The sequence below is a fragment of the Hippocampus comes genome, unplaced genomic scaffold (genome assembly GCF_001891065.2).
Source record: "Hippocampus comes isolate QL1 unplaced genomic scaffold, H_comes_QL1_v1.1 scaffold68, whole genome shotgun sequence".
NCBI classification, from domain to species: Eukaryota; Metazoa; Chordata; class Actinopteri; order Syngnathiformes; family Syngnathidae; genus Hippocampus; species Hippocampus comes.
In genome coordinates this window covers 5,566,253-5,594,064 of record NW_017805625.1, presented here as the reverse complement: position 1 = coordinate 5,594,064, position 27,812 = coordinate 5,566,253, and the positions used below count along the sequence as shown (strand labels likewise).

General features: G+C 43.2%; 3 protein-coding genes across 5 annotated transcripts; 2 read left to right on the top strand and 1 right to left on the bottom strand.

Moving 5' to 3' along the window:
* Positions 1-28: 28 nt before the first annotated feature.
* Positions 29-7,766, bottom strand: b4galnt1b (beta-1,4-N-acetyl-galactosaminyl transferase 1b). The gene is made up of 11 exons (XM_019880444.1): positions 7,532-7,766; positions 4,054-4,276; positions 3,786-3,956; positions 3,386-3,492; positions 3,275-3,312; positions 2,982-3,162; positions 2,209-2,301; positions 1,849-2,036; positions 1,177-1,317; positions 776-1,013; positions 29-656 (listed from the first exon to the last, which is right to left on the bottom strand). The coding sequence occupies exons 2-11, from the start codon at positions 4,266-4,268 to the stop codon at positions 436-438; spliced, it is 1,593 nt and encodes a 530-aa protein (XP_019736003.1). The 5' UTR covers positions 4,269-4,276; positions 7,532-7,766; the 3' UTR covers positions 29-435.
* Positions 7,767-8,530: 764 nt separating this feature from the next.
* On the top strand, positions 8,531-16,228 carry os9 (OS9 endoplasmic reticulum lectin). Of its 3 annotated transcripts, none has more exons than XM_019880997.1 (15): positions 8,532-8,728; positions 9,026-9,208; positions 10,095-10,158; positions 10,222-10,298; positions 10,396-10,494; positions 10,826-11,027; positions 11,287-11,436; positions 11,531-11,646; positions 12,285-12,345; positions 12,476-12,558; positions 12,646-12,843; positions 12,994-13,201; positions 14,352-14,519; positions 14,924-15,033; positions 15,198-16,228. In XM_019880997.1, the coding sequence occupies exons 1-15, from the start codon at positions 8,579-8,581 to the stop codon at positions 15,333-15,335; spliced, it is 2,007 nt and encodes a 668-aa protein (XP_019736556.1). In that variant the 5' UTR covers positions 8,532-8,578; the 3' UTR covers positions 15,336-16,228. The 3 variants fall into 3 exon arrangements, with proteins under 3 accessions (XP_019736557.1, XP_019736556.1, XP_019736555.1); XM_019880996.1 differs by having other exon boundaries at positions 12,282-12,345; XM_019880998.1 differs by lacking the exon at positions 14,352-14,519 and having other exon boundaries at positions 8,531-8,728; positions 12,282-12,345.
* Positions 16,229-18,003: 1,775 nt separating this feature from the next.
* c1galt1lb (core 1 synthase, glycoprotein-N-acetylgalactosamine 3-beta-galactosyltransferase 1, like b) lies at positions 18,004-26,178 on the top strand. Its single transcript, XM_019880999.1, has 4 exons — positions 18,004-18,453; positions 18,563-18,826; positions 20,390-21,054; positions 22,891-26,178. The coding sequence occupies exons 2-4, from the start codon at positions 18,595-18,597 to the stop codon at positions 23,203-23,205; spliced, it is 1,212 nt and encodes a 403-aa protein (XP_019736558.1). The 5' UTR covers positions 18,004-18,453; positions 18,563-18,594; the 3' UTR covers positions 23,206-26,178.
* The last annotated feature ends 1,634 nt before the right edge of the window (positions 26,179-27,812 follow it).

The following is a 27,812-nucleotide window of genomic DNA, read 5'->3' as shown; positions in this document are numbered from 1 at the left end:
TGGATAACAGCTTCTCAGGCTGCTTAAGATATTTCACGAGGGGGAATGCAGCGTTATGGGTAGGCTAGCAGAAGCCAAAGTGGCCACAATATTAGGTGCCACATATTCGAAAGTTGTCCTATGTGTGGCCAGATAAACGAGGATCCTCCTTCTGCGCTGCGTATTTACAGGATTGTCACTTTGTGGGAGGCGGCCCCTTTGACCAGGCACAACAATAATGTGGACCGTCTGGATTTGGGGTTGAAATTCTCATATGGCCAAGACTCACATTGTTCTTTGTAAACATACAGACTTGTGTTTACACTGTTTGGTTTATACGTACTGTAAATAAATACTTGTTGAATCCTTTCCATGGCACAAAAAAATAAAATGTCAGCAAAACCATCCTCGTGTCCTCTTTGGCGAGATAGGATGTGCGGGGAAAAAAAAAGCAAATTAATCACCACGAGTCAGACACTGAAATCTGTTCTTGAAGAAGAGGAGACCAAGTTTGCTTTGCGAGGCATCCGAGGAGGCCGGCGGGTAACGAAACTTGGCGTAGGCCTTGTCGCTTTCCGATTGGCTGGTCCAGGGGAACTTGATTTTGCTCGCGTGACTGACAATGACGTTGTCGCAAGAGCCCACATGGAGAGAGCCCAGGCCATCGATGAAAAATTCTGTAAACAAACACACATTGACACACACACAATTTGACTCCCTGACTGAAGCCATTTTTTTTAGCTTTCGTTTTTTTTTTTTATTTTTTTATGAGCAAAAAGTGCCTTTTTGTACTAACCCAGGTGGGCTACCCTGTTGAGGCGCGGGTCAAAGCCGACCTGCTGGACTTTGTCGGTCCGAGCCAGGAAGAAGTTAACCACCCCGTCAGTCACCACGCAGTTGGGGAAGCCTTGGATCACGTGATGGAACCCTCTCCTCAAGTGCAAGCAGTCCCCATCATCCTCCCCAGGCTCGATGGATATGGTCTGCCTGTAGGTGGTGGTATATCCGGTGGCCTCGCGAACTGCACCGCCCACCTGCACGCACAAACAAACAATCAGGTGAACTGCTAGCATCTCTGCTAAAGGTTTAGTAAAGTACTTGTGTGTACAGATGTAGATACAGTACATAGACGGGGCACCTTCAGCGGGTTAGCCAGTTGCTGCGAATGGTTTGTAATGATGATGTATAATGGCTCACCAGGTCCAAAGTGGTCCTCTCTAAAACATCCACAAATTTCTCCACTTTGGTCTTGCTGGTGAAGATGAAGTCATCATCCACCCACAGCACATACTTGGTGGTCACCTGGGAAATGGCCAGGTTCCGACCGGCAAACCAGCCCTAAAGGACACACCTCATCGAAGTCTGACACCCAGAAATCAAACATCGGGCAAAGTTGTGCCTTGAGAAATGAGTGACCCAACTTACGGAGTCCCCCCCCACCCCCCCAAAAAAAATAATGCTTTGAATTGCGAGTGCAAACATGACTGACTTCGCAACAAGCAATAATTTCGCGCATACTTTGTCAAAGGGAATTACATGTTGTGTGTTTAAGACAACCACATGGATATTAACCCTTTCATGCACCCTGTAACCCGATAACATGATAAGCTGTCCACTGTAGTAACCGCTGTCCCCGAAAGGGTTAAATTCCTTACATTCTGGCGAATTAGGTCATTACTGTATATCTTTATAAAGTACAAAATTATTTTTTTTTTGGGGGGGGGTTTCATTACCATTACTGTATATCTTTATAAAGTACAAAATTATTTGGGGGGGTTTTTCATTACAAAAACATAAAAAAAAAAAAAGATGTTAGTTGGGTAATTAAACTCATTTCCCACGGCACCGCTGTTGATGTTGTTTGAGCACCTTTCCAAATGGCATGATGTAATGTTCGATGTACGGCCCAGAGATGCTTTGGGGATTTTGACTGTCATCAGCAATGACAATGGTGACGGTCGGGTAGTATTTCCTCACGCTGTCGATGAGGTTCTGAAGCTTGTCGTAGCGCAGGAAAGTCTTGGTTGCTATGGTAACCAGAGCGCTGATGTTGTACTCTGCCGACAGGGGAGAATGCCGGAAAGTGAAATGTGTTTACTTAATGGAGAGGGGAAAAAAAACAGCAGATTATTCTGTGCCATAATAATAATAACAATAATATATATTTTTATAATTTATAGGCGCCTTTCTGAGCATTCATGGTCCTTTACAAAGCAAACAAAAGCAGACCTCCTTCATTCCCTATGTTGTACAGTTTGGGCGTGACACCGTGACGGATCTTGATGATGAAGTTGGCTTGATGGCCCTCTGTCTCAAAGTGTACTGAAAAACAGAAAAACAAAGCGAATTTAAAAAGGAACTTCTGTCCCCTGAACAAATATCACTTTGACATTTAATTTGATAAAGCTTTTGAGGGGGGAAAAAAATTGAAACTCATTTCCCAATCCAGATCGGATGACTTGATTGGACGTAGGAGTTAAGTCGTTTTTGTTTTCCACTGTTGCCCCTGTTTAGAAAGATGTTTTCTTTTTCTGCCATTACAAAAATACTGAATAGATACAGGTTTAAATCAACAAAACACGGAGAAATGTTGGGATTTCATCAATTTGGACTTCTTTTCCATTCCAATTGCAGATTCTTCTTTCGCGTTCAAAATAAGCATGCAAATTAAAACAAATCAAATCAGATGGCTCAGCATTCATAAAATGCAAATTGAAATTTGGTTTGGCAAATTGAAATTTGGTTTTACCTTGGTACCAAATTTCACAAAAATCAACTTTTATGATCTATTTTATCAGATTAAAAAAAAATTATTTTTTCATTATTTTAACCCTTTCAGGGACAGCGGTTACTCCAGTGGACATCCTATCATGTTATCGGGTCACAGGGTGCATGAAAGGGTTAATGATGCATATGCACACCATAAAAAAAAAAAAAAAAAAAAAACATCAATGTCAATGACCTCCAAACTTCACTGTAGGGATATGTGGCCAAAGCCTCACCTGTGTCCGCTGTGTTGGGGTGGAATAGCGTGTTGGTGTACGTGACAAACTGCAGCTGTCGGTTCAGTTTGGTGAGACGTCTGCTTGACAGCGTCATGTGCATCTCGCCATCACCTTGAATTTGAACCTCGTCCACTTCTGCGGCAACATTGAGCGTTCCCAGCGTGGCAGTGAGATTTATCTGCAGGAAAAGCAATCGTGACAAAATGCCTCCAATTAGATTTTTTTTTTAATTAGAATAATAAGTCAACGGTTAAAAAAAAAAAAAAATTTTAAAGACGGTTTTTACTCACCGAGTAATGATCTCGGGGAAGGTCCTGTAAAGCCAATCCTGAAATCATAATTGAACGAAGATGTGCTTTTACGATCACAGTCAACACACCAGTTTTGGTGCTGATCCATACCTGGGATGATGATTGTTTTTAGAGGCCGCACTTCCACGCCCTGCGTTGGATACTGTAATGGGTTGTTTGCCTCTGCGATAATGAGCGTATCCGTAGATGTCTGTAACCTGAGGGCCATAGCCGACACACGATACACAACTGTAATTATTTTGATTTGTGTCAGTGAGGCAATACTTTTTCAGTGGAACATGTCCACTTTTTTGGGGCCAGCTCAAAATTTTGGTGAAATGAGTCATTGAGTGAAAATAATCACGTTTCTGGAAAATAGCTCTAGTTGTGGACATAAAACGTACTTCACTTTGTGTACTGTTTCGCAATAAATTGAGCACACTTTTTAAAATCGGTTGTTCTGCCCTTTGAAAACACAACTTCACCCGACCCGATTCCATTTTTTTCTGACCTTTTCCGGAGGCTTTTGAACTCCTTATCCCGTCTTTTCTTCACCTCCTCCAGCTCGTCCGCCTGGAAGGCCGTGTGCAGCTGGTGAGCCGACACCCGTGACGATAAGATTTGAAAGAAGGGCAGAGTCACCCCTTCGCTCTCACACACGCATCCGTTGCGTGCCAACAAGCTGCCAAAGCCAACACAGACAGACTCACGGGATGAGCTAACTATTGTTTGTTTGGGAGAAGGAAAAGAAAAAAAAAAACAGCTCCAGTTCCACTTACCCTGCCACACTTTCACGCACACGAAAGGGGATGGCGCTCAACTGGGGATGAGGTTCCGGGAGACGGTCCTCCAGATGCCTCTCTACTAGGGGGCCTGGTTGCTGCCAGACCTCTATGGTTGTGTAGGCCCGGGTGGGCCATGTGTGGATGAGAGCCAGTACCAGAACCACTGATACCAGGACGCCAAACAACACTGTCTTCCTCAGGGAGCGCATCCTGAAACCTGATGAGCACAATGACAATTCCCGCTTGATCTTGAATCCCTGTCTATGAATCCCCGAATGCACGGTGTGGATACTCAATACTTTATGGAAATGCTAATTTAATAATAAATACACAAATAAATAAATAAATGAGGGGGCCCGGTGGGCCAGTGGTTAGCGCATCGACCTCACAGTGCAGAGAGGTACCGGGTTCGATTCCAGCTCTGGCCTTCCTGTGTGGAATTTGCATGTTCTCCCCGGGCCTGCGTGGGTTTTCTCTGGGTACTCCGGTTGACTCCCACATTCCAAAAACATGCATGGCCGGCTGATTGAACACTTAAAATTGTCCCTACGTGTGAGTGTGTGACCGTGGATGGTTGTTCGTCTCTGTGTGCCCTGCGATTGGCTGCCAACCGGTTCAGGGTGTCCCCCGCCTACTGCCCGAAGACGGCTGGGATAGGCTCAGGCATGCCCCTTGTGAGGATAAAGTGGATCGGAAAATGGATGGATGGATAAATAAACCCAGTAGGAGTCTGAAGTTTGTAGACTCGGGCCAATTTGTGAAGTCCAGGTTTCAAAGCAAACAGGGTGAAGCAGCATTTAGCTGTTCTGCTGTACTCAAATGGAATAAATTGACAAAAGAATTGAAGACCGAAGTACTTTGTATAAATGCCTTTCAATTCAGGTGAAAAACGATGGATTTTTTTTCCCACATAACTTTGATTAAGATCTTTTAAACCTTTTGAGTTTGACACCTATGCTACACGCTCTTGAAGTAATTTCATCAAGCTATTTTGTTCTGTTGATAAATTCCTTTTGGTGTTGTGCTTTCGGTTGCGTGAAGCACATTGAGTTGCATTGTGTATGAAATGTGCAATATGAATACATTTGCCTTGCCTTCATTTTTTTAATGAATCCATGAGATTATTTGCTATCAATTCAGTGGTATTAATCAAAATTCAATATTAGATGCACACCAAGGTCCATCTCACACAGGTGGCACGCAGGCAACAATTATAGTTATGAATTAAAAAAAAAAAAAAAAGCTTCACCAATGCAATAAGATCAAATGGAATTGAGTAACACTGTGTAGGTGATGTGCCATGCTTTAGGTCCAGAAGCACTTGGGCGAATTACAGTTTGGATTAATTTTGCCTCCATACACGGACATGGATGAATGGATTTAAAATAAACCAATCCAAGTGTGATTAAATCTGAACCTTGTGAAATGTTACAAGGCTCAGAGCAAAACATGGGCAGAGGAAGCGGAAACATTGTGCAGCTGTGGTAATTGTGTGGCTTTGACCAGATCGATGAAAACAGACAAACAACTCATCCTGTAACAAGGAATAAACCACGGCTGGGTTGCTTTCGAGAAGGCTGGATGAAGTGGTCAAAGGGAACACAATCAAATACAGCAAATATTTGGAATTTGTTTTCTTTCCATTTTCACTCCTTCCTTCAAAATAGGATCAGATCATTTCAGGAAAACATTCAGTCAAGCCGTTCCTCCCACTTTCCAGCAGTGAAACCCTCTGGAACGTATTTCCGCTGTCAGAAATATCTGTGCTGGACGCTCCACAATGCAACTAATGTAGTAAAATATGACCTCGGTATCCAATATGACAGCTGACTCATCATAATGTCTTAAAAGTGAACTGCCCTCGCTGGCAACAACATCTTCATTCTGCATGCAAGTGCGCATGCTGACAATCCATCTATCCAGTCAGGAAAAGGGCTTTCTCTGTTGAAATCTGAATCACCAGGAAATGTGGAGCCAGCACCCTCCACTTGTGGAAAAAAAATGAATTAGGGGTCATAAAACATTCACTCTTCTTGCGCTGATAAAAAGCTGTTGCATCACATTAAAACTTGTTGAGCTTATGCAAGACCCCCGAAACACATGTGGTTAGTCACTGGCCCTGACGGTACGCAAGTGAAACTAAATATATATAATATAAATCCAGTGTGGCGCACGGTGTAACTCTGCATGGAGGCAGGTAACACCCGATGGTGGTATTTTCACCCATGCATGAACGCAGGCAGGCCGGTGGATCTGCAAAGGTGGGGGGAGGGGGGCTGTGCCGCTGTGGGAGTGGTCACAGCTGATATCAATCACGGCCTGGCTCATTCTCTCTAAATGCAGAGCGCGATCGCACACCAGCGTGTCGAAACGTGTCAAAACGGCCCCGACCCTTGTGAGGATAAGCGGTTCGGATAATGGATGGATGAAAGTTATTTTGATCACGTTCATTCAAATTTTCATCATCCTATTGAACAGTTTGCAAGTGTTGCAAAAACTGATGTCCACCCTATCATTAAGAGGTAGTTCCTCTGATGTTTTCAGTGACAATTCGGACCAGCATTTTGTCTTTTTTAAACAAAGGCTGAAACACTCGCTGTACGTATTTTTGTCATTTTCATCATATTGCATGTGTCATTACAGATTTATGTGTGGAGTTTGAGCAACTTACATTTCTAACAGCATAACATCTGCTTAATACAATGAAGACTAAGTTCAATAAAAAAAAATCTAAACTTTTTGGGGTGAAATGGAGTCTCTCTCAGGTACCTTGTGGTAATATAGACTCATGGGTAGGCCATCCATTTGAATAAGTGGCAGTTTTCATGATTGGTCATAGGACACAAGCTTGATCAGCCTTGTAGCTGCAGGCCAATGTTATGAATGTGTCCAGTGTGAAAACAATCTTTCTCATTCACACTTACACCTATGCACAATTTAGACTCAAAATCTTAGAGTCTTCAAAAACCCGAGAGATGATTATCAATATCGGATTGCAGGTGCACCTCACATTGACCTGGTCAGTATATGTATGCATGCTGATCATAAAAATAGGCTCTTATAGTGTGTACATGCTAATGTTTTGAGGGCTGATGTAGGAGCTAAACAATAGCAACTCATAACAATGACAGCGTGAAAAACGGTGGCTGTTTTAATTAAGCAGGCAAACATGGAGGGGAAAAAAGGCAATGGACATGCTGTCCATATATGGACACAATAGAGTCCGCTTGGAGATGTGCACCGCTACGTTCTAGAATATAAATCTGGTAGGTTTCATTTCACGCGCCGTGTTAACATTAAGGGCGACCGCACCAGGCCTACTTGCTGTCATGAACAACACGACAGCAGGGGGTAAAAAAAAAATGCAATCACCTTTCTTTAATGACACACACACATGATTCAAAAGCATGCAGTCAAGACAGAGGAATTGCAAATTTTCTTGTGTGTATATATATATAAAAATATGTCTCACCTCAATTTAAAGGCCCATCGCAGCCGGTTCCTCTGTAGGCTGTCTGCAAGGAGGTTGCTCCTCTTAACGTACCCTCCTCCTCCTCAGTGGTCCTGTAGACAGAGGCGGACGCCAAGGAACGGTGCGTGGACTCAAACCGTGTAACTCGCGCATTTCCACGACGCACAAATCAAGCACTTGGCCACGAGAAAATTGGCAGATAAGAATGTACGCGTAACTTTACAACTAATGAATGAGTCCAATGCAGCTTATTATTGTAGACATGAGCATTGAAAACACCAGTGGTGGTATGTAATTATTGAAAGGAATACGTCTTGTTCGAAAGACGTGATTTTGAGAAAAAAAAACACACCAAATTAACGTGCTTTTAAATGAAGCCTAAATACCTTAAAGAATTAATGTTGTTTATTACCATTCCGCCAAATCCACCACAAAACGTGTTAACGAAAACGCATTCTGTAGACTGACATACAAATCAGCCAGTCACACAAGACCACATCCTCCCTTCTGACCAATCCGCTGCCCGTAACTTGCATTCCCACCTCCCGCGGAGGAGTTACTCAGCTTAAACGCTTTATTTCTAAAGGTCGTAATATTAGGTACACTCATTTCAAATTAATCACACCACTTAACGGTTCGTTATAACCATGAACAATGAAATGGAACCAAAGACCATCCGGAAACAAAATGCTGTGAAATGTAAAATTAATCTGTATAAACCACGATTCACTAGTGAGATAATATACTCTGAATGGTCCGTCCAAACAGTGAAGTTCGTCCTTTGAGAGGCTGCCATTAAGCGAAGATCCTGACAGCAAACCCTCAACAATAACAATGTTTTCATTGAAAAATAAAATAACTGAAGATGTCAGAATCAGTGGCAACGTAAGATGTCTGTCCTCTGGCTTCAGCCGCGAGGGCAGCCTGGTAGTCCATTCAGTCCGTACGTGAACCAACCAGTGACTGTGGGGTAGAAGAAGACAAACAAATAGACGAAGAAGAGGAGGAGGAGGAAAAGGAAGAAGTGGGTGGGGCTGCGTGTTAATCATGGCTGCTCACCAAGTACGGTGGCGAAATAGGCTATACGTTTTCTTATTACTGTGGCCAGTTTATGTCTCGGCTTTCCTAAACTTAGAAGAACTGAATGAGATGAAATATGAGATTCAGATTCTTCCCGATCCTGTCATAATGGGGCAGGTAAGTGAGATGATTTACACAGAGCTAATGGTTAGCTAAAGCGAGGTTTCGATAACGATTGTGTTTTCGCAAACATGACCTGTAGGCAACAGAAGCTTAACAAACACATGCTTATGTTTATTTCCATTGTCGTGCTTATATTGTGTTTTGCCAGTAGCTGTTTTTAAGATAACGTGCTTCAAAACGCAGACGCCACTTGACAGCTGTCACGACAGAACTTTCAACCAACAACTAAATTAACTTGTAAACCAAATGCCACACGGAGAAATGTAAAGTTGTGTCACTGCTTCCCCTTAGACCAACACAGATGAGGTCATGATGGTGTCCAGCAAGTACAAGCAAGTGTATGAGTGTCGACTTCCAGCTCAGGCGGTCCGCTTTCACCAGGACCCCGTGTCAGATCCAGACTCACAAGGGTACACCGGGCCGGACATCCTTGATCTACTCAGCCCCATGCGAGAGCCTCCCTGTCTAGTGTTGGTTGGTGCACACTGTCCTATAATGCTCAGAAATAGATCTTAAAGTGTTGATAGAAGTGTGATATGAAGGACAACAGCTTCCTAAAATTAAACTTGGCTGAAAGTTCAACACCAACATTCGAGTTGTTGTTTTATTGGCCATATGTTACGACAGTAAATGTCACTCAGTGGGGCGTGGACCTCCACCAAGGCTGAGCTGTTAACAAAACTATTGTTTGTATCTGCGGCTTTTTTCTTGTTGGCAGGCTACTTGATATTTGGAGGATAATGAGCAGTTGGGAGGCACCATTTTAATTATTTGCGATTGGTGCTTTAATGACTAAAATTATGACTTATCGTTAAATGCACTCTTGCTTGGCCCATGTGCCACCCCTTGAGAAAAGGAAAAAGCAAAAGGGTCATTATTATAGCAAAACTCAAAAGTGACCCTTGCACAGTATGAAATGTCAAAAACAGAATTATCATGCACTCGGTTTCCATACTTTGGATTAACTCTTTCATCCCATCATCTGCCCTATTGCAGTACTGCTCACTAGCAAGTACAATGTCTGATTATGTTTTTACCACGCACACATTTTGCAGCTATTTTCCAACAAGTCATTATCTTGCTTGCGTGTTCATCTCTAGTTATGTTCCTTTGGACTATGTACTGTCATGTAATCATTAAAAAAAAATAACAAGACAACAAATGATAGCTATCTTATTTAATAGACTGTTTTTTAAATTTTGTTTCCTTCACTTTCAATTCATTGCTCATTGAATCAATGGAATACATTTTCTTAAATTTGACACTTACTGAAACAAAAAAATTATTATATTAAATACATAAAGAGAAAAGAGCTGTTAGGTTTGTTGAAGTGAATTTACTCTTTTTGTTTTTCCCTCAGACAAAAGATTGGTGGACATATGAGTTCTGCCATGGTCAGCATATCAAACAGTACCACCTCGAAGGTAAGAGATAGCTTCACGCATTGTTTTCTCAAGGCTTTTCCTGAAATGTTTGTTACATCTCAGACTCAGAAATCAAAGGGGACGTCCTCTTCCTGGGCTACTATGAGTCTGAATTTGACTGGAGTAATGAAACCGCAAAGGTAATCATTATCCTTAAATGTGACTTCCTGACTAATGAAAATCCACAGCAGTTACTTGTAAAACCATGCATTGGAATATATTGTGATTATGTTACAGGCCTCCAAACAGCACAGACTGAAACGTTTCCACAGTCAGACTTATGTAAACGGCTCCAAGTGTGACATCAATGGGAATCCCAGGGAGGCCGAAGTCCGGGTGAGACTTTTTTATTTTCGGACTGCAAACTCCAACCACAGTATGTTTTTTATTTATTTTTTGTTAAATGAATGAAGACCACGTCACACAAAAGTCACACTGTATTTTATTTATTTTTTTAAAGCTTTTTTTTCTCGTTTACTCAATTTGGCTATTTAATTTAATTTGCCAGTACCATGGCGGATAAGTGGTGGGCAAGTCTGCCTTACAGCTGAGAGTTCCCGAATTTGAACTTTTTGGCTTCAGACCCTCCCACATGGCCCTTGCATGTTCTCTTTGGGATTTTGTGGGTTTTCTCTAACTCCGTCTTCCGGATTTCTCCGACACTCAGTTTGTATGCGAAGACGGTTCGGGTGACTACATCGCGCGAGTGGACGAGCCTCAGTCATGCCGCTACGTGGTGACCATTCATACGAGTCGCACCTGCCAGCATCCCTTACTGCGACCTCCGTCCACTGCCAAGCCCCAGGGGATCATATGCCAGCCAGCGCTAAGCGCACAACAGTACATGGACTATGTCAAGGCGCAAGTCTGTGAGTTGCCAGTCATCTTCAAAATCATCACACTGTTGCGGCTTACCTTTACAACGAAGGCCCTGAACTATTACTAAAAATAACAATCAAAATGATGACCAATTGTAATGCTTTCGTTAACTATATTCTCGTTTTATTTGTACATAGCTGTGTGGAATGTTTTCTGGAATGAGTTGCACTCAGTTTCAAAAGGCTATCTTTTGTGCTGTTGACACCTCCTTTTCTTTCTTTTTCCTTTTTTTTTTTTTAAATTTCCCAGCGGACACAAAGCGTAAAGTGGAACAAATCTCAGAGGAGCTGAGGAGTCTTGATGAGATGTTGGCTGGTAACGAGGAGGTGCCGGTGGAAGGAACTGCGGAAGAAACCTCACCAGATCCCAATGATGGCCGGGACCAGTCAGACCAAAAAGGTCCATCTCGATCCATCCAAGAGCTAATGACCTGTCATGCGATTGTTGTTGTTGTTTTTTTATCTCTTTAAATTTGTTTGTTCTCCATGCACAGATATTGCTGACGGGTCTGACAGTGCAGGGTCAGAAGACCCAGAGGATACTCAGTTCTGGGAAGGAATTGCAAAACCAACAAGTTCAAAAACAAGCTCTTCTCATGAGGAGAGTGAGGTACACATTTTGTTGTCCAATTTTACATGATGTCATGAAAACATGCAATTATGTCATGTGTCCCAGTAGAGATAAAATATTTGCCTGTACTGTTAATTTTCCTGCAAGAGTAATTTTGCGGCAGCATAGTGAGCTAATGATGAGGTTCATGTCTGCCTTTCAGTTGTAATGTGACAATTGCCTGCCATCTATGTGGAATTTGAAAAAAAAAAAAAAAGGGAAAAAACCTTCTGCGCCATCATCCAATGTTCAAAATATGTGATGCGTTGTACTCAGGTTAAAGTAGCCTTTCGAACCTGACTCAGCATTTTGACACACTGGCATTTTTGTCCAATCTCGCCACATTGTTGCTGAGAGTCCTGACGTTCTGGGTATGAACCAACGCTCCGGCGTGGTTTTTTTTATATTTCTGGGTACTCCTGCTTCCTCCAGCTCTCCAAAAATATCCGTTGCTTTCACTGAAGACTCTAAACTGTCCTTGAGTGTGAATGTGATCGAAAATGGTTGCTCTGGGATTGGCTTGTGACAAGACTGGGGTGCACACTTTGGCCTAATGAAAACAAGCGCAATGAACGTTAGTTTACCACTAGAGGGCGTAGATTGACCGTATTCCTGTGAACTGTTTGTTCTTTCGGCAGGCAGCTGATGACGGCTTGAACTCACTTACAGACAATGAAGTCCTAGATGATGGAAATGAAGGTACATTTTATATCTCACTGCTTGCGCAATATTGCAACCATTGATTTAATGTTTGTATTGAACTGCTTGGAGAAGCTGCGCTGATTAGCAAAGCATAACAATTTTTCCACATTGGTGGAATCTGTTTCAGCTGAAAATTTCAACTTTAAAATCATCACTGATCCATCAGACCTGATGAAATTTGTCCAGCATCTCAAGGAGAGTAACAGAAAGGTTGGTGCTTTTGTACACAACAGCATGGCATCTGCCTTTGCCCGCACCTGTAAATTCCATTTTTGTGCGGCATTTGTTTCTATGTAGAAAGCGCAAAACCGAGCAAAGGAGCAAGCGGGGGAAAGGGGATCCGTGAGGCGCGGCAAAGACGACAGAGAGGATGATGAAGATGAACGGCTACTTCAGGAATTCAAGGATGAAATGGCAGACATCTCTGTGCCGGCTGATAAGGCTGATGAGATACAGGAAACCATGCGAAAAGAGTTTGACAACATCATTAATGAGGTAACAGACAAAATCCAAATGAAAATGAAAACGCAAGTGCACAGGAAACTACGGGATTCCCATGTGCACTTTAATTCCAACTCTGTTTAAATTCTTTAAGCATGCGGGTCACCACACAGAGGACTGACTTTGACTTCTTCATTTTTGTAGGCACAGCAAGAATTGGAGACAGAAGGGCTGAAAGGGGAGTTTGATCGCACTCAGGCGACGCAGGCACTGGAGACCACGCTCGATAAGCTTTTCGATCATTTGGAGGAGAAAGACGAGCACGAGCAGGACCACGAGAAGCCACCTGCAGGAGCTCAAAAAGCCAACGACCCGACCCGGGGCAGCCCCAGTTTAGCGCCAAAGCAACCCGGTAACCTGACCTGGCATACTACGTCGCTCTTGTTTCCCCGTCTCCATCTTTGTCGCCGTCTTCCCATATGACCGTCAGATGTGTTTGTAACATTCCATCCCAGAATAGGCACACACATGGATTTGATGCAGAGACAAAATAGCTCATGTTAAGCGGCTTACACACACACTGATCCTTGACATCTTAACCAATTTTTAAGATGGGCAAAACTCCAAATAGAACGATGCAAAAATTATTGCGTGCGTGCGTGCGTTTAGAAAGGGTCTCGCTAAAGTCTAGGTATACATGCAAAAATGCCTTATTTATTTATTTAAGAAATGTAATTTTCACCATTTTAGTGCAATAGCTATTTTGACAAATTACATCTTCAGTAGATTTCCAATATTTGTCAATGCGTTTCCTGAAAACTAAAAGTCAGAAATACAACATTTTTCACATTGTTTTCCACAAAGACAGAGCAAATAATGTGCACACTTAATGACACAATGTTTTGCACTCGATAACCAACTCGACACAACAATATCCCCACCAACAATCATGAATCTCTTCCCCGAAACCTGATTTCTGTCATCGCACCAAGACTGACCTGTGGGGCAGCAGGTCGGTGCCACGGGGCGGACAGACTGTGGAAAATCTCCCCCAAAAATAGAAGCTGCGATGTAAACCTCAAGTGTGTCTCGTAACTACGTTGCGATTGCAACTCCTGTCATTTTTATAGTAGAAAATAACTCCTGGGACAGGTTTTGCTTCTCTGTTTTTGTGTCCGGCAACAACTTAAGCATCATGTCACTTCCCAATTGGCTCTTGTTCCATCTCACGTCGCAAATACAGAATCTGTGGCTTGAAAGAACTCTGTTGACTACACATCAGGATTTAGTGTCAATGTTAAACCAAGTTTGTGTGACCAATTTCTGAGCAAATTCTAGAGGCAAAAAAAATAAATTACTCGACATGCCTCTGGGTAAATTCTCAGGATATACTTTGAGCGACATGCCGACAACCAGTCCTTTCCTGACTTTAACCGGCCGAATTATCGGTATGTGTGAGCACCGCTTTAATTCTAGAATGCCCTCTCGCGCTTTCTGTATTACGTGAGGATTATTGTCTCTGACAGCCAGTTGTCTGTGCCTCTTTTGTCTCGTCACCCCAGACCAAGATGCCGATGACCATGTTAAGATCAAAATAACTAAGTATAGGACAGGCAGCAGCTCCGATGGGGAGTTCAAAGTACAGGAGTTGGGCAAAGGAGATCCCCAGTGGCAGCACATAAAGGACGTGGTTAAAGAACAGCTAGAGAAAGCAGGACTGAAGGCCGAAGGTATGAATGGGGAGTGCTAACATACTCGTAAACATGTTTCCCCCCCTTTCTTCTGTCTCTAATCTTTTTGCTTCCTCAACCTACTTTGGGTATCATAAAAGTGAATCGGTCATATGACTTTCCTTTTTCCTTTAAATTATAAATTGGGTTGATAATTGGTGAAACGGGCGATCAGACATCAGACCGAGAAATTGTTGCATTAGTTGGACTTTAAACCAGGAAGCTTTCTCTCCCGACAGTGGCTTGAAATGAAAGTTATCCATGTGTGTGTGCTCTGGCAGTCATCCATCCCTCATCATAGTTTTATTCTAGGCCTGTTTGTTTGCATGCCGGGTACTTTTTGTTGAGGGAGCGCTTGAATTGAATAGGACACACCCCACCACCCATCCTGTTTTCTTCTCTAGGTAAAATCGAGGTGAAGATCTTGACACGAAAGAATACAGACGAGGCAGGTGATCAGTGGCTGACCGAGGAAGACACAAAATCATTTCGAGAACTCCTCATAAACCTGCTGGTAAAATATTTTATAGGCTTCACTCTGTTGATTTTACCCCCGACGTGACCTTGAATGGACGCAGATTTGCTTGTGTGCCTTTTCACCCCTAATCACATTAGCCCTTAGACATTAATTCAACATGAAACCTATAACACTTAGTTGTTTTTTTATTGTTTTACAAGACGGGAGGCACAGAGGAAGTTCATAAAGAGCAAAAGCGACAGCAGGAGTTGGAAGACAACTACAGGTTTGTGTGGGGCGAGGGCCAAGAGGAATCCCAGTCTTCCAGCAACTCGGACTCGGACGATGTGGATTTGTGAGCTGCAGTGCGGCCATCGCGAAGGTGTACTTTGGTGGTGATCAGCGATGCGGGGAGACTTTCAAGCGCAGCCCCCAATTGTCACAAGGATTCATCTCTTGCTATTAAAGCCAGCGGGTTGCATGACCTGACGTGTTTGCACCTTTGGGAAGCTTGTCTGGGGTCAGCAGTGCATAGCGGGCACATAGGTTGATGTTATTTGACAGAATCACTGTCAGCTCTACTTGAATGAGTTCGGCATTTTCCCTTCTCTACATAGATGGCTACAAAAAAAAAAGGAAATGGACAATGCCAACCTTTTTATGAATATTTAAGTCAGCGGTGCTGCCTATTTTGCATGGTAGTCACTTGTCGCTCATGTTGCCATTCACTGAGGTCCCCAGTGGTTTGTTACGCCGCACCTCAGTGTTTGCACAGGTCATTTATCTTCAACTGTATAATATGACACAAGGGATGAAACTGTCTGTGAACACACGTGTACATTACACTTGCTGCGGCACTTTAGGATTTTTGGGGACAAATGCCACCAAAGGGCATCCTTTGGGTTAGAAAATGTAAGTGATTTGATTTTTGTTCTGTCAATAAGTTATTTAAATTCCATTTTTCTTTAATAACTGAAACCAAGTGATGCTACACTGCCCATGAAATATAATGTACCAAAAAAAAAAAAAATTTGTGTAGATGCTCAGTCATCCAGGTTTTGGTAATCTACAAAAGTTGAATCGAGGCACCGAGACTCGTTAGAAATGTTTCACATTTAATCCAAAAGGTTTCTTTGTTTCTGACAACTGGTGCACTGAATGTCATTCTGCAGCTACCCTTGGCAAAAAAAAAAAACAACAACAACTATATTTGACTTAAGATCTAAAACTGAAGAAGCCTTTTTGGTTAAAAGTCAACAAGGAAGAACAGGCTCCAATAGCCTTAAATCAACTTTGAAAGATTACCAAAAGAAAATGTTTTTACCCATTTTTGAGGTGTATTTTAAGGGCTGGATTTGTGGTCTTGTGTATAATTATGGCTCGACCTGTATAATAGTTTTTGGGTAATTTAGTTGTTTGTTTTCTCTTTATGTTGTGGGTGAGCACAAACCCTAGTGGTAGCTTCAAGCTGAGTAATGAGTGCAATCTTGATGCGAATCAGTGTCTTCAAATAGGAGTCAATAATAGACTGCCTTCCTGCTCCCTGAAAGAAGACCGGAAATGTGTGTACATTTTGGTAGCATTCATGGATCTGTATTGCACCTCTTGGCTTCAGGTGCCAGAAGAAATAAATATGAGGTCCACCTGAGCTGCTTTATATGAAAGTCTTCAAAATAAAAGCAGCACGGAAGTCCGGTCGACTTCACTCAGCTTTTAATGTTGTATTATTTTGTCTGTGTTATTGACAGCTAATTTGACGTGTGAAACGCAAACCTCGACTGTTTGCGATCATTACTAGACAGGGGGCGTGTGGACTGATAGACCCCGAATGGTGCTCAACCACCTTTTTGCTGGTGTTAAATGTGCCAGTCGATGTTTTTGTTGTTTGTTTAATCAAGGATCATATGGTGATACAGTGTTGATGACATTTAATGCTAAATTACGGAATCACCAGTCGCAGATGATGGTCATTCAGTTGTTTAATTTTGTGGAAAAATAGGAAATCACAGACTTGACATAAAACTGAAGTCCCTTCAAATTGCAACTTTCTGGCTTTAGTATTTCGAGGGAAACAGTGAGTCAGTAACAGTGATGTTTTTAGACTCGGGGGTCACTGTAAACGTCCATTTCCCCAAACTAGTGTTAATTTCGTTAACGAATAGTGAAAGAAAGACTTGAAACCCCAATAATAAACAATAAACTGAGACTACATCAGTATGCATTTTCGTGGACTAATGAAGATGAGACTAAAATGTAGTTCACTAAATGAAGACTGCGCTAAAAATCTGTTGAGAGTTCACAAACAGAGACGAGACGAAAATTAGATGATTTTGTCAAGTCTCCTTTGGTCATCCTATCTCGTCTTATCAACTGTTGAGCCAATCGTTATCCTTGAAAAAAATCTATCACGAGACGCGAACGCACTGAGTGCTCGGTAGTCTGCAGTTGGCGGCACGGTAGTTCGCAGCACGGTGCAAAGATGTAGGGTCCGATTCCAGCTCTGAGGGCTCTTTGATGTAGAAGTCCTCAAGTCTAACCTGAAAAGAGGGCTCAGCAAATTGGATTGGAGCACTTTTAAGACTTTGCACTGTTTAATGTTGCACTGTGAACAAAGTACATGTCTACCTCAAAATCCTTTTCTTTTTGTTTTTATTCAAAGAAAATAAAAGTCTTTTTATTTTTGAAGGTAAGATCTGACCGTTTCCTCGTGTATTTAAAAAGTCGTAATTGCGTTCTTCAGTGTGTTACAAAGAGACTTGCAATACACTATAATGCACGTCTAGGTATAGTAGGGATGGGACAATGAACATAACGGAACGCGCGGGCAAGATACGCGTGCATGGATGCAATTTTGCGATGGAAAAAAAGATATGTCGTTTTTATGTCTCTCCGTCGATACAGTTTCAACGTTGCTTTGTTTTGTTTAGAAAACGTATTTTTGTGCCGAATAACGTGAAACAGGAGAAGAGCCCGAACGATGTCCGAAGGGGGCGTGTCCACGTGACGTCACGTATTAAGCGGAAACCTTTTCCCTGACCGCTTCTTGTTTTCAGCAGCTAAAAGTGTCTTCTCTTGTTTCTCCTCGGATTATTTTCACAGCCGAACATTGGCGTAGCATGACACCGAGCTGAGGCGCTTGACAAACATCTACTCCGCCAGACTGCCACGTTTGGGTGAACTTCTGCCGCCTTAAATGGTAGCTGCTTAGCTAACACCGATAGTTAGGCTTTCGAGCAAAATGTTCAGCCGTACTCGTGGTCCTGCTAAATCCCTGCGTGTGATTTGTTGGCGATAATTCGCTCGTACTCCTTCCTCTCGTTGTTACTGCGGAGTGACATGTTTAACATGACTAGCAAAGCGAAGAAACAACCACTCCTGCAACCTGGGGTGTAATGGTCTTTCCCTCATCCGCGTCGTGGAGATATTTCGTGGCCGTGAAGGAAACAGTTGCTATGGTGTCTACGCTACGTGTGCCTAGTAAGTTCAATAAACCACACCTTTCAGAACTGGGAAGTGACAACCCCCCTCTGACGTCGCGTGTAAGTTTTTCGAGGCCTTCCGCTGACTTATGTGGTTTTCCCTCAAGCGCTTGGCTGACGGCGACACACCTGGCTCAGCATGAAGTCCCCGGGGTGCAGAATTTCATTCTGTATGGGTTTCATGGTGGGGTTCCTCGTGCTCTACCTCTATCTACGGCAAGTGGGCATCAGTCAGAATTTCTCTGTGCAACCGATCCACAAACTGGTTGAACACAATGACCACCAGCGGCATGAAGAAGAGGAAGAAGAAGAAAAGAGATGGAAGAAAGAGAGATCTGCCCTTTTCAATCTCAAACACCCTCATCATTCTGGTAAGTGTGCCTCCCCACATCAGCAGTAAGCAAAGGTGGGTAGAATTGCCAAAAATATACTCAAGGAAGAGTGCATTTACTTTAGAACAGTGGTTCAAAACTCTGGTTCAAACTCCAGGGGTTTTTCGACAAGTCAGTCTCGAGGCCCAGCTGAGATCAAGGCATACATACCTTTGTCTGCATGTGTGTGTATATCTGCTCTGTTCGCTTGAGTAGCGATTCGCAGAGATGAAAGTCCTCCGGATTTTCGTGGAATTCCAGATTTTTAAATTTTCATGAAAATTCCTCCTGAAAATTGAGGAAAAATTGCCTAAAATGAATCCAGATATTAGTTGACAACGTTGAACGAACACGCGTTTGAGTTCGTTGTTTTGATGTCACAAGCGTAGCCATGTGGAGGCACTAACACTAGTCACAGTAAAGAGATTTTCGTCTCTTTATAACCACACTTGCTAAACCCCAGTGGAACGAATGAAAGACGCCGTGGACAAGACAGTTGTTGTCGTAAAAAAATATATATATTTGGACAAAAAGGGAAACACACAGCAGAAAAACATGTCCGTCCGACCTCGAGCGTCGTGTCGTCTCGGCTCGCTTTGTTTAGCTGTTGTCGTAGTTCAAAGCTTTTTGATATGTGACGTCGGTTACGTCGGCGCTGATTGGTTGAAACCAAAAGACGCGTGCGTGCGTACATGTTAACGCTGATGCACGCACAGCAGAGAGCAGCGGACGATCAACTGCTGAAGCGAGCTTCGCTCGAGTGGCGTCGATACAACAGTAACACCCTCCACAGTAACACCAGGTAGACAGGCAACCTGACATATGTTGCAGCTCCGAAAAAGGAGAGCTGTGATGTTGGTTTTTAAAACTGATACTTTATTTATGCTTTTCAGTCTCACCCAATACAGAAACGTCCTTCTCCGTCTCCTGCCTTCTCTTCTGTCGTTTTACTCGAAAAACGTCAATTACCGCTAACTTGAATGACACGAAGAAAATCGAAAATAATCCACCAGAACAGAAATTCAAGCTAGGAAATCACAAAATAAATTCTAGTGATCGGCAGGGTTGTGAACACACAACAAAGGAATAAATAACATAATCATCTGTGGTGTATGTTACACATACAGTACATTTGACAATAAAGTTTATCCAATCCAATCCAACAATTTTGAGACAGTCCAGTCTCCTACACATATGTGGAATAGACGCAAGTGTTAGGAACACGTTCAAGTGGTCATGGCTTGAGGAAAAGGACTTGAACGGAGATTTTTTTTTGTCCGACTACATTCGAAAGGTAAACAAACCTGGTAAATAAATCAGTTAAAATAATTTAAAAAACATATATAAGAGGGAAGACAAGATTGATGTGCTCCTCTCATGCTGGCATTTAGCAAATAGGAATAACTTTGATCATCTGTCTCTTGAATCAGCAAGAGTTTTGTCAGATTTTTTTTTTTTTTTTTTTTGTCAAGACAATGAAGAAATGAAGAGCATATGTCACTTTTTTATACCTTGCAGCTTGTAAGGTTTTGACTTCAATTTTTATTTTTCTATTTTTTTCAGATGAGGATAGCCGAATGGCAGATGAACTGTACAAAAAAGTACGCATTCTTTGCTGGGTAATGACTACACCTACCAACCTGCAGACGAAGGCTCGCCATGTGAAGGACACGTGGAGTCGGCACTGCAATGTGATCGTCTTTGTGAGCTCCGTAAGCAATCCCGACTTCCCGGCTGTGGGTATGGATACAAAAGAAGGCCGTGATCAGCTTTACTGGAAAACCATCCGGGCCTTACATTACGTCCACGAGCATTACAGCAACGAAGCCGACTGGTTCCTCAAAGCAGATGACGACACTTACGTCGTCGTGGACAACCTTCGGTGGGTGCTTGCTAACCACACCAAGGATGAGCCCGTTTATTTTGGTCGAAGATTCAAGCCCTACATCAAGCAAGGCTATATGAGCGGCGGTGCGGGTTACGTGCTGAGTCGAGAGGCCCTGCGACGCTTTGTTGAAGGATTTCAGAACAAAGTGTGCACTCACACCAGCTCAGTGGAGGATCTTGCTTTGGGCCAGTGCCTGGAGAAAGTTGGGGTGCTGGCAGGAGACTCCCGAGACACTTCCCAACGGGAGACATTTCATCCCTTCATCCCCGAGCAGCATCTCACCGCCGAGTTCCCCAAGAGCTTCTGGTATTGGAGCTACTGCTACTACCCCATCTCAATGGCAAGTAACATACAGAATTACTTGACATGAGTCGCCTGAGTCCAGTGAGAATGCTTCTCCAACTTTTAGCGAGCCAAGGCACATGTTTGGTTCCCTCAGCTCATTGAACAGGAGAGACGTTCTCAAGACGGGGGCTTGCTTCACTTGGACTTTATTTGTAGATTAGTAACATGAGTGCGCGGTCATCAAATCCAATGAGCAAAAGTTCCCTGATGTTGTGTCCTAAAGCTCCTTTTTCCAAAGTGACTGAGAGGATCTCGCTCAAGCGTGGCCAACCCGTGGCTCGCGAGCAGCATGCTTTGGCTGGTTCAATGCGATTCCCGGGCTTTCACACGACAATTGTTGAAAAAGCCTCGGTGATGGCGCTGCCATTCAAACAACGGTGCTTAATGCACAGAACGTACTACGTCAGCCTGTCATCAATCCCGTTACTTGATTGACATAGAGGGCGACCAATCAGATGACTGAATCACCGCTCTTGCGCAGACAACGGCGCTAAGTGCTAAGCTAGTCAGAGAATTACCTCTGTTTTTAGGGCATGGGTGCCCAATACGTCGCTCGCAATCAACCAAGAGCCAGCAGACTGGTCCCAAGTTGACTGCGAGCGGTGGGAGGAGGAAATGGAAGGTGGGGTGGGGGGGATTTGTGTGTTTGTGTCTTAAGGTTGTATTTATGTTCGTATGTGTGTGCGTTTGTGTGTGTGTGTGTGTGTGTGTGTGTGTGTGTGTGTGTGTGTGTGTGTGTGTAGCTCTTTGCAATAGCGCAGTAAAAAAATTGCCTCTTAGTCTCTGACTGGTTGGTCAACCCTGATCTCGCTTCTTCCAAAGACGTCTCAACCTAATGGGGTTTCAGCCAAGGTCAGGGGGAGGGCAATCTTTTCCAGTGCACGTACTTTTGGGTCACACAGTGATATTAGTGTTACATTTTTGTGAATATTTTATCTGCTAGTCAACGACACAGTTGTCAAGCATTGACAACTGCCCGTCTGTTTTCTTTTTCCCTTTCTTTTAATGTGTGCCTTTGTATGAGGCCGCTGTCGGATTAGCCTACGTGGACTCCAGGCAAAAATGGCAACTCTGAGCGAAGTGCAATAAAAATGAGGGCCATACACAAACTAGCTCAGAATGTTCCATGCGCAAAACCACAAGAGGCGACCAGCCAGGCTGCCAGCATCCTCGGCGTCCCTTATCAATCGGTGACATCTTTTTTGGTCCAATAGGTTGAGCCAAAACTAGAATTGCAGGAACAAGCACCCGCAACAGAAATAATTTTTAGGACATGACGCACAAGTACAGAGAGGCTTTACGTAAAGTGTGAACAATGTACCATCAGACCGGGATGTGCAAAACTGGCAAACATTTGCCAACCGCCACTATGGAATTTTGAGTCATCTGTTTAGGGCAGGGTTGTCCAAACTGCAGCCCAGGGGCCATTAGTGGACCACCATTCAATTCATAGCAGCCTACGTCATATTCAAAAATAACTTTTGACATCATCCACAATGCTATTTTTGATATAGATTTTTGAAAGGGGGTAGGATCAGGATGCACAACGTTAGAAGTATAGCTGTCGAAAAAGTGGGGGAAATGAATAATGGGGACTACCACTCATACTAATAATAAACGTTTTTCGATAAGCAAAGACAAATACATTTATAGCTAAAATGGTCACTGAATTTCTCCTCATGACAATGTAAAGATTTGCAGGGTGAAAGGTGACCTGTGTGAATAGTTTTGAAATGTGTGTTACTGTCAACATTTTCAATTTATTTATTCGTTTATTTTTTATGAGTCTTAACTGTCGCGTAACCACACTATTGTAATTCTTCCTCCCCAGGGTCCAAACTGCTGTTCAGACCTGTCTGTGTCCTTCCACTATGTGCACGAGAGCAACATGTATTTGTTGGAGTACTACACCTATCACCTACGTGCCTTTGGCTACAAATACCGTTACCAGCCCCCTACCCCGCTCGGCTACACCTCCGTGCGCTCAAACTCCAAGGATGATGATGCTGCTGCTGCTGCTGCTGCTGCTGCTCCTGTTGTTGCTAACAAAGAGAACAAAGCTGATTCTCAGGAAAAGGAACAAAAAGAAGGTGTAAATGGTGACAAGAGTCCGGATGACCCGCCTCCAGCGGGCAAACAACGGTAGGACCAATTGGGTATGAGAAACAATCGGATCACGAATGAAGAATCTGTTGGCTCACGTTTTAATGACACACATCATAAATAACCTCAACTGTGAAACTATAGTCAAACATCAGCACCATTGTCAACATTTTTTTTTTCTTTCTAGTTTGTCAAGTCATGTCAGTGCGGACTAAATCAGCTGCATTCTTTTTGAATTGTATAAAAGCACCTTTTCTATCCACGCATACACCAGCTAGAATTGTGCCATTGTTCAAAATTTTTCTTAGGATAACAAACCCTGGTCATGCTTGCATTTGTTTGCGTCACTGTTCCAATGCCTTGAACTAAGCAAACAAACCGTTGCGTTAGCTGCAGCAAGTGTCACATAGAAAGAATGACCCACCATTGTTCGCACAGATCATCATGCATGACCCTTACTCCATTAAGATCTCAAATAGTTCCGCTTGAGGGCTGGGCCTTTGAACATGTTTTCCTGAACAAAAGAATCTGGACACAATCTAACCACCCTTAAATGCCGGATGATCGGTATGACTGCGATACGTCCAAGTAGACAACATGCCGGGGGCGAAATGGAACCAAAATAAAGCAAAGCTAAAGTTACACTTTTAAATGCACACACCGGAAGCAAAAAAAAAAAAAAAAAAATGAAACGGATGACTGATTTTGGACTGAATATAGAAGCGGTGCGGACCACCAGCAGAGAATGGAAGCTTTCCCAGTTTCCAAGCACTTTCCACCGCACTGCGGTGTAGGTTTATACCGGGCGTCAGCAACGTGTCGCCCCCAAGAGTGATCAGCCTGCGGGCCTGTTGTAAAGATGGCTCACTAGCGATGGGAAATAGGGATTTCCTAGGAATGTCGTTGAAGTGTGCTCATTTGAAGACTGATATGAAGTGTTGCGGATTGATAATGATCAGTTTCCTGCGTTGTAAAGTCGCTGATCATTATCGTGAGAAACATCGGTGTCCTCACATAGATTATCATCGATTGCTAACATTTTTAAAGGTAATTTAAGCGAAACGTGGCTAATTCCATCTTTCTGTAGCATTCACGTTGTTGGAAGTGCTTCACTTTTTTTATTTATTTATTTTTTATCAGACGTTTTAGGTGCAGATTATCCCGCAAAAGTAGTGCATCAAGCAATAACAACATCCGACATTTAGTTGCCTTTTGCATCGAACCCGCCAATGCAATTTGCCACAATTTTGTGGGCAGCCACATAGCCACATAACATACTGGAGTCGGATAATTGTGTTGAACACAACAGGCTGCAAACAAACATGAGTGTGGAACACAACCCTGCCCCACCTCTCCAGTTTTTCTTTCAACTCTGTCTAGTTAATTTCACTATCCCTTGTCCCAAAAGCAAACTTGTCTTCTTGAATGGGTAACAGACAATTTAGGGCACTTTTAGAAACAGTAAACACACTTCAAACGGCGAAGAAAAAAAAGTTCATCACACAGACACGTTTTATTGATCAAAAAATTGATGAAGCGTATTATAACAAACCCCAAAGTTGCACTTTGCTCGCTAAATTCTCTCAAGCTTCCGTCCACAACCACACGTTGCTGGACACCCTCCGAACGTCTGTTTGTCTGATCAGATGAAGAAAACGGAACGTTCTCGCTCGACTGCACACTTTCAGGATGTTGATCCGTCTCTGGAGGTTAAACAAATCTTTCCACTGGCCCATTCTTCCAAAGAAAAGAAGGCCTCGACTAAACCAGCCATGTCAAATGCTTTTGGGTTGCACTACTTGTTGAAAAGAGACTAACTTGCACTCAGCACGTGTCGCATCTCCGTTGGTTCGCCCGCAGTGGGTTAGTTGGCATGTGTCGGCCGCACACGTGAATTTGCGGCGAGGGTTTATGGTGAATGACTTCAATACTTCCAATGATGAGCCCCCGGCCTTGCCGATGGTTGACTTTGTGAGCGTTTCTCATGTTTTTTTTTTTTCCTGCAGTGTTATTAATCTTTAAAATAATGTGGTCGACACATTTTTTTTTCCTTTGTAACTTGTGCAACTTCAACTGTCAAACCGAAGATACTCATTCTTTAATATTGTGATGTGGCAGACACTGTTTTTCTTTGAAATGAAAAATAAATGTCATTTGTTATGTATTTTTCTAAAAAAAAACAAACAAACAAACGAAAAAACACCCTAGCCGCTTACTTAGCTATTTTTCTCACTGAAATTAAACGTGCGTGGGTACCTATTCAAATGCCTTTAGGAACCGTACCAACAAAACGTTGTTTCGTCCCAAAGTACACAAGCTATTCACTTAAATTCCTGTGTGTGTGTGTGTGTGTGTGTGTGTGTGTGTGTGTGTGTGTGTGTGTGTGTGTGTGTGTGTGTGTGTGTGTGTGCGCGCGCGAACATAACCAGTTTTTGTACATGATTGCTTTTCAAGAGTCTCAATCGTAGGCAAAATGCAAGACGTGCTCTCTGTTCATCTTGCGAGGAAGCAACATTTGTCAAACTACATTCATTTGGCAAGTTCATTTCTGCTAAAGCAAATTTAAGACTGATAAGAACGGGAACAGCCAGGCCTTTTGAACAATTAGAGGCAGCGGTTCGAGGGTGTTTATTTACATGTAGGACTGCAAATGTGCAGCTTGCCAGCCGCATATTCTATATGATCTATATAATCGATGTAATTTGTCTATCATTTGCCAAATCGTATTTCTTAAGTACCTGCATCTTCCCTAGCCAGCTCGATACGGCTACTACAAGCATTTCAAATTTTGTCACCATCAAAATTCATTTTGTTTTCATGACAATCTGCTTCCGATGACATTCAAGTAACTCTCTTAAGGGAACGGTGTACAGTACTGTAATTATGGTTGCTGTGGATTAATGATAGTATTGATGTTTTGAATTGATTTTTTTTTTTTTTAAGAGTGTGTGGTCAGGCTATTTGCAACGAATGGTACTTTAATCACTGTCAATAAAGTGTATTTGATTGACACATGCTATATGACTGTTTTCTTATGATTGCAAATACCAAAAATGTGTTGACATATAAATAATGTGTTTCTGTGCATTGACCATGAAGGTTTCTCTCACCCACACACACACACACACACACACACACACACACACACACACCACACACACACACACACACACACACACACACAGACAGAGACATGAGGGAGTGCATCCAATTTGAGGACCTTCACCCCACTTAGCCTCCATTTGCCACACTTCCCTTTCATCCTGTGGGAGATAAATTAGTTGGCGGCATGAGGGGAGAGTGCTTTCAAGTATTTGGGTCAAAAACAAAACCTGGTGAGGGGGATGAGAGGCAAGCGAGGCAAACAAACAAAACTGCCTTTGCAACACATGGACTTTTCCCCACGTGAATCAATATTCCAGACCTCATCTCCTTTGTGAGCAAAGAGAAGAGCGAGCTGAAAAGACAGATGAGGCCGAAGGAGGAGGGCTGTGGGATGTCCGGTAAAGGATGGGGATTCTCATTGGCGGCTTGGGAAGAGATTGCTTGGAATTTTAGGCAAACCCGTGGAGGGGACACAGAAGAATCCTACAATCGGCAGTCTTCTCAGTCTTAGTCCAGTCACTGTGCGGATTCTGCTTCTATTAACTGAGGTAGGTTGCGTTTGAAAACACAATATGCTTGAACTTTTTAGGACGACTGGTAATTGCATTATTGTCCTACAACTATATTTGTGCTAGTTTTTTTTTTTTTGTTTGTTTTCCTAATAGCATAGTCCAAATAACTTGGTCCCGGATCTGCTGTGGAGTATTTGACAGGAAGTTGACTGCATATGTTCTGTTTGTGTACTTTAGTATAACAGCGGAATGATGACCTCCAAGTCGAAGTGGCTGATTGTAGTCCTGCTTCTGCTCAATGAACAAGCACTGTGCAAGGTGCAGCCTTCTCCGCGTGGAATTCTTAGAGCAGGCGGGACGGGCCGAATAGATCCACCAACGCAGCCACAATTTGGTCTCCCCGTTGCAGAAGAGCCAGATTCTGAATCAACTCTTAGACCTGCAGAGAAGCGCCTAAATTCAGCCAAACGTATGGTATCTCTCCTCAAAGCGAAGCTACAAGGCTCGATTCCACATCTCTCCAGTGTGAGGAATATAAGCTGTGGGGAGCTGCTGTCAGCCAGCGGTCTTGATGACCCTTTCTCTTCCAAGTTCCCACAGGAGCTTCTGGGTCTGTCCCGTTCTGTTTAACGTTCAGCAGCTGGCCCCGGTGGGAAAGGTTTTATGACGAGCGAAGCCGATGCAAAATTGCGACGGTTGGACCAGGGTTAATGGAACCATGCTGCTTGGAGTCGTTGTCCAGGATGCTCACAGCGGGCTGGAGAAGGCTATGGATACCGCCGGGGTCACAAGCGGTGGGCTCCCCGGACGATATCAGGCGGTGTTCAAGAAAGGCAGTCGCATCCTACCCTCGCAAGCCACCGACTGTTGGATCCGTCAGTGTTACGCAGAGCTTTCATCCACCGGCGCCTCTGCTCGACGGCTGCGACGCGGCCTCCGGGGGACGTGCATCAACCAAAATGAGGAGCGCGTGTTCAGAGTGATGGAGTGGATCCCTGCAGTCAGCACCCTCTACAACTTGGGCACGGCTGGT